Below are 6,927 nucleotides of genomic sequence, written 5' to 3'. Positions count from 1 at the left end.
TATAAGAACTTGGCTCCTTAATGTTAAAATTTTAGTTCCATCACTAACAAAGTCAAAAATTACGACGACTTAGCTAGTTTAGTAATGAAATCACCACATTATCAATTTGTTTCTTCTAAACTTATTTTAAATTACATATTTAGCAATCCATGTGGTACGAATCTATATATATAATAGAAAAATTAAGTATATCAATATCCTAGTATTTTTAAGTAAATTTTAACGATTAATCTTTGATTATATGGTTAAAAATCACTTAAATAGCAGCGTATTAATACAAAATTTTCCTATGTAATAACAATACTTGGTAATCGCAAGACCTTTAAAAAGTTTATACATTACAATAAAAATAATAAGTATTCCCTTCCAGAAAATGTAATTTTGTTTCTATGAAGAAGATTACGAGGCTCAGTTGATAGATACATGTGAGCTTAACATATAAGCGTCATGAAGGAATTCCAACCCCTTAAACCCCTTACCATGACTGTTTGGATGAATCTCTATGTAGCATTTTGTGTGTATATATCTGATCTTGTATGCTTTGACACCTTGGTAAAAGTAAAAGTAAAAGTAAAATTGTAGTGTGAAAATGAAGCTAATTGACAATCGCCTTCAACTCCAACCAACCAACCAAATTACCTAAATTAGAAACCTAAACAAATACCTAACTCTCACCACCTGCAAATAACCGATCCGAAGACCGTTCACCAATTTCCACCGCCACCTCCTTCTTCTCCTCCGCCGTCGAACCGTTCCCCGGAGACCGGGTAGAACTGGCCCTACTAAAAAACGCCGGCGTCCAATTGAACCCTCGCCGCTCCACCCCGCCAAACCGTTCATACTGCAAGTAGCCCCTCCCGGGACCCACACTCCGGGTTCTAAACCCTCTCCTCACGCTGCTCTCTCTCGAGAACGCCGAGCCGCCGTTGCTTGTCGTCTGACATGGCGTCGAACTCATAAGCAGCCGGTTTCGCACCTCCTCCGGCAGCCTCAGCGTAAACCGCTCCAAGCTTTCCCCCGGTTGGACCAGCGAGTGACCCGTCGAGTGCGACCTTGGAAACAAACTCCCAATCCTAAACCCCGTTGACCATGACCGTAACGGCGTACGCCTCTGATTAACTGAACTATCCATCTTCGGAGACTCCGTTACCGTTGCCGTTCCTCCTCCGCCGTTATCGTTACCGTTATTAATCTGTGCAATTTCGGATCTATGTGAACCGTTGGACTCAGGATCAGGGATCTGAACGGCAACGAAGGTGCCGTTATCGTTATTGTTGTTGTCGGAGGGGAAGAGGTTGGCGCGGCAAACGGGGCAGGTAGAGTGGTTAGCGAGCCATGCGTCAATGCAATCAGGGTGGAACACGTGGCTGCACTTTGGAATTAAACGCAGCGTTTCGTCGTCGTTGAACTCGTTGAGGCACACGGCGCATTCTAGCGTGGCACGACCTATCTTCTGTGTCTTCACGGCGGAGTAAACAAACGTCGGGAACGTCTCGATGATCTCCCGGTCCAAACCACGCTGCCGGCGGTGGCTTCCGGCGAGGGGGAACGTGAGGTCGAACCTCGCTCTCATCCTACGCTCCGCGCACTGGCGCGTGTACACGGAGAGGAAGCCGAGGGCGAAGAACACGATGACGAGGATGACCAGGACGACGGCCATGGACTTGTCGAACTTCACCTTGGAGATGGCATCTGGCGGCGGAGGCGGCAGCGAGTTAACGGCCTGCGCGGCGGTATGAGGCGGGGGAATGAAGAGGTGGAGGAGGAGCAGCATCGCGGCGAGAAGGCCATGGTGGCGTGTTTGGGTATCGGTGGTTGACATATCTGATCAAGAGAGTAGTGTTGAGGTGTTGGATTTCATTTTTCTCTGTTCTCTTTTCTCTCTCTCTCTTTTTTTTTTTATGAAAAGGGAAAAATGAAGGAGGAAATGATTACGGTGGGTTCTAAATTCTAATAGTAAATTATTAGTAAAACCATGTCTCCACTCTCCACTGATTGCTGCCGTTAACCTTTTTTTTTTTTGGTCTCAGGTTGTTAATGATTTCCTTGTTACTGTAAACAAACGCTAAACTAAAGCTTTTGCTATGCAGAAAAGAACATGCAAGGATGAAAATGTTCAAGGACTTAATATAACACAGGAAGAGGGGTTTCTTATTGTGGAAGAAAATTGGGGATTGGGTCTATGCTCTGCAGTTGTATTCTCTGCCTCTCTGTTGTTGGTAAAACTTATGCTTTGGATGCTGATATTTTATTTTAGTAGATATTCATATTCTACTACAAATTCTGCTATTCTATTTGGCTTATGAAAATATCTTATAAAAAAAAACTTTATTCAAAGAATTTTTTTTTTCTTCCTATACTTGATTATTGGCTTTATCCAAACGTATCTTACAAGGGTAGACACTAGACAGGTAGAGGAGCAGGATGTCTATTTTGGTTTTGACTTTTTGGAAATGGGACTTATGGCCGCACACTAAGTTACAACGGATAAGTCTAGACTATATAGACTATAGCGAGCCTCAATGAACATATTTTTTCAGTGCACCAAGCTCAGCCACCACTACCTATAAATTGTGGAGACATTTAGGGTGGTTTGTATTTGTATTTGTATTTTTTATTTTTATTTTTAGGGTTTTTTGTTTTTTGAATTTTATAAAGAAAAAAATAAAAATAATAAAATATTGTGTTCTGTTTTTATTTTTTTATAAAATTTAAAAAACAAAAAATAAAAATACAAATCAAAGGCACCCTATTATTTAATTCTTTTTATTTAGAATTTTTCCGATCTGTGCTCTATATCCATGTTTCCCTTGGCACCTTCCAAAAATTAATGTTGCCTGTATCAATCTTAATTATCACAAGAAGAGGAAAAAATAAAGAAGTTTCCGCGTATAATCAACTAATTTACTTTCTAATACTAAAAATAATTTTTTATTTTACTTTTTCTCATTTTAGGGAAGTTCTTAGAGACTCGGTGATGGGACTCTGTAAGGTTGAATGTTGCATTCTGAGTATGGACAGAATTTGGAAAGCATACAAATGGCTTCATTGTGCGTAATCAAAAGATACTCTCTAGCTTCATGGATTAGAATGATTACCCCTTTTAAAAAAATAATAAAAGATAATACTGAGGTGAAATGGAAGTCAAATTAATTGTATTGAACAATATACTGAAGTGGTGTCTAATGATTACTCGAGTTAGGTCCAGTAGCTTCATATAATATAATCTTTTGCAATGGCGGAAGAAAGAATGGGCTAGTTTAAACCAGCAAGTTAACGAATAAAACTAAGCCAAGATTATTGAATTAGGCTGCTAATTTAATTTGCAACTCTATCAATCGCTATCTCCACCAAATTAATTTAACATTTATAATTTTATATGTCATTCGTATTTGTCCGATAATTTACATGTAGTCCTCTATTATATTCAACCCGATTTAGAATTTATTTTATATTCAACTAAATTAGATATGGGTGTCAATTTAATATAGGACGTAGAATCAATAACATAAGCGTTTCTTAATTTATAATAAATATAAAAGTATTCCTTCATTTGTCACTTTGAATTTTTGGTTAAATAGAGAAGTTTACCTTGAAAATTCGAGTTTGAATAATAAAAATGCCCCGTCACACCATAATAACTTATTCCACTCAAATTCTAAATTAAATTAATTTGTCCAATGTCCAGTAAGCAGTTGATGAAACATCACTCTTTCAAATTAAATAGCCAAAGACTAAAGTCTAAAGAAAATATATGTAGGCTTTTGTATAGTTACTTAATTAGAATTAAAATGTGTGGCTAAATAAGCGGATATGGAGCCGTGAGGACTCTTGGACCTCAGATTGAGAAAAGTGTATTCTGTGTTTCCCAAATTTAATTACAAAAATATCAAAGTTGAGAATTTGGAATTTGGAATCATGATATCGTATATTATAGTTATCTAGGGATTGACCCTGCGTGTGATCCAGGGGTCAATGTTAATGTAATACACTAGAAATTCATTGCTTCGGGGATTGGATGGATTGAATTTACAACGTAGTATCCTTTTTTGTTGGACAAATGTGAAAACCGTGATTCGTAGAAATTACTTTTTCATGTTCAAACCCATTACTTAATTAAAGAATATAATATATTTATTGTTTTTATTAAAAATTCAAGACAAAAAAAAAAACACTATACAAATTATTATTGCTCCTTGCTTGGAAGCTATTTGGATATCTCTTAGGACAAAAGAATTTTTTCTGAATTTTTTTTGGTCTTTGGTTTGATTGGGTGGGCTATAATTTTTTTTTTAATTGGAAAAAGTTAGACGTCCCTGACCCAACAAAAAGTTAGAGGTCTATTGATGAAAAAGAGAATTACAAAGTAGAATCCTTCCCCTCACTTATGGATGAAAGCTAATGTTGCCATCCTATAAAGCAATCATTGGAAAGAAAGCTGTTGCCGTTGTTGTCAGCAATGGAGAGGGCAAGCTGGTGGCAGATTCAACATTAAGAATTATGGCAGTTTTAAGTCTGGCAGCTGAAGCCACAACAATTAGAGAGGCAATTATTCTGATTAAGAATATGGAAATGAATAAAATATTAATCGAGTCAGATAACTCATAAGTAGTGCAGGCGCTAAAGGTTAAGAATATAGTGGCGGACATTGATTCCATCCTCATAGATATTCTGCAAATGAAAGGAAATGGCAGTGACGTCGAGTTGACTTAGGTATCTAGAGAGGACAATCAGCTGGCACATAATAGGGCTATGATGAAACTAGCAGGCAGGCTAAATCATTTGTGGAGCTAAAATCTCCCGTTGAAAATCATTATAGAGTTCAGCAAGAATAGGATCTGAATTGAACAGAGAAAGAGGTGTAGAGAGGTAGCGGAAGAAAACAACACGACATTACAAGGGCAGAATCATCTTCAACAAACTCCAGTAAAAAATTGTTCCGATCATTAACTTCGAACAATGGTGGTGATGGTTACCAAGATTTCAGTCATCAACGGCAGTCGAAATCTTGTATCTAGGGACGAAAAATGTATTTGAGCTACCATTTGGGATAGAACCTCAGTAGCATCGTCGTGTCATCATCGAAAAACCTCACCCCACCACTGATTGGCGACGACGGAGACCAACGACTAACAGTGATAGGGGAAGACGCTGGAAGAGGGGGCGCTCAAGGAGTGGTCTTCTTCGTAGCACAGCGGCGTAGAGAATGGAAGGAAAGGCGTCATCATGCTGGTTTCTTCTAGATTCTGCCGGTTTGGACATGTTTTGGGGCCTGAATCATGTCGGAGAAAAAAGTGAATTACATGAATTATTACTATTAGTAGAAATAAGGATTCTCCCTTTAACATCATCAATCAACAAGAAAATAGGATTCTCCGTTAAAAAATAATAATACTGAAGGATATGAATTTGAATTCTCTAAAGTGAAAATGTTAGTAAAGTGGTAAAGTGAAGCGTTAATCACCATTAATTTTATAACTTGTATGAAATGTGTGCTCCACTATCTTAATTTAAGAGTGATTAATTCCTCACTTGATCACTTTACCAACTTTCTTATTGTAGAGAATCTTGATTCAAAGGATAGATGTAAATCTTAAAAGCATACAAATAGTGACTTGTTGAAATGGCACTAAAAACTAAGCATACAAATTGTATACCAAGAAGACTCTTTAAAAGTTAACCAAATTTCGGGACAACAATTTCTACGAAAAAATAGCACAAACATCCTTGGTAGACATTGGCGATTTCCAATGCCATTAACCATAGTCATGAGTGGATGAGAAATTACATTTGTAGCACAAAAATATGACTATAACCGTAGGAGTAATGTTATACTGCAAAAATGACTTCTTTTATAATAAAAAAAATATGACTGTAACCGTAGGAGTAATGTGCAATTTATGAGTACTGATTTTATTTCGGCCATAAAAAAGCAAAATTCTTGTTCAAATATTTGGAAAAGCATCTCCCAAACGTAGAAGAAATTCAAAAAGAATCTAGTTTAAAGAGTTACTTTGGGAGATAACATCAATTTTTGAAAAAATTATTGAATCTCAAGAGTTTGTAATTTAGTTGATTTTACTTATAGTGATGTAACTGAGAACATGCTTGATGAGAGAGTCTATGATTATGCTGTCGATAATGGTTAGAATTTGAAGCACATCGATGATGTTCTGGGGAAGAATTGGAGACCCATTATCACTACTTTAAAGGCCCTAGAGCCAAGGTTGGAGGATGATGTAGTTACATGGCTCCTGAATTAAGATGGCTTGTTTACCATTAAATCGGCTTGTAGTTTCTACCTAAGCTTCTTGAAGGATGATAAGGTTGAACTGTATTTTAAGATTTGGAGGCTTAAAGTACCCTAGAAAATTTGAAACTTTTGTTGGTTAGTTGCTAAGGAAGTGTTGCTAACAAATGAACTCCGATTTAAAAGATATATAGCTCCGGATAATTTATATAGTATTTGTGGATCTGCATCTGAGGCTTCTTTCATGTTTTCTATGACTGCAGAGTTGCGGTTATGACATAGAAGAGCATAGATGGAAGGATGAGTTACAGGTAATTTTTTCACCTGATCCTTGATTCTCTGGTTATTGGTGAATTTATCTTCTTAGTCTCACATCAAAAGGATCCTGTGACCTCTCCTTTTCGTTAGCACAATAGATTCTCTATGGTTCCATCAGAATAAGTTCATTTATGCAAGAGATACAGCTCTCGATAAAGATAAATCCATGAACTAGTTCTGTATTTGACCAAAGACTATCACCTAGCCCAAGCAAAGATGTTTTGGGTAAGGATGAGAGTGGGTAATTTTATGGAGAAATAGGTGTGGTGGCTTTGCCAAACATCCTTTCATCAAACTAAATTCAGATGGAATTGTGTTGAAGGATGAAAAGGCAGCTTGTGGAGAAATCCTTAGAGATC

At 37.2% G+C, this 6,927-nt stretch overlaps 1 protein-coding gene across 1 annotated transcript; it reads right to left on the bottom strand.

The window, feature by feature from the left end:
• Window positions 1-288: 288 nt before the first annotated feature.
• Window positions 289-2,477, bottom strand: LOC130944905 (RING-H2 finger protein ATL11-like). Its single transcript, XM_057873492.1, has one exon. The coding sequence runs from the start codon at window positions 1,820-1,822 to the stop codon at window positions 665-667; it is 1,158 nt and encodes a 385-aa protein (XP_057729475.1). The 5' UTR covers window positions 1,823-2,477; the 3' UTR covers window positions 289-664.
• Window positions 2,478-6,927: the final 4,450 nt, after the last annotated feature.

Source organism: Arachis stenosperma, chromosome 8, assembly GCF_014773155.1.
Source record: "Arachis stenosperma cultivar V10309 chromosome 8, arast.V10309.gnm1.PFL2, whole genome shotgun sequence".
NCBI lineage: Eukaryota > Viridiplantae > Streptophyta > Magnoliopsida > Fabales > Fabaceae > Arachis > Arachis stenosperma.
Note: the sequence above shows the minus strand (reverse complement) of the source record. Positions and strands in the feature narration are given on the sequence as shown.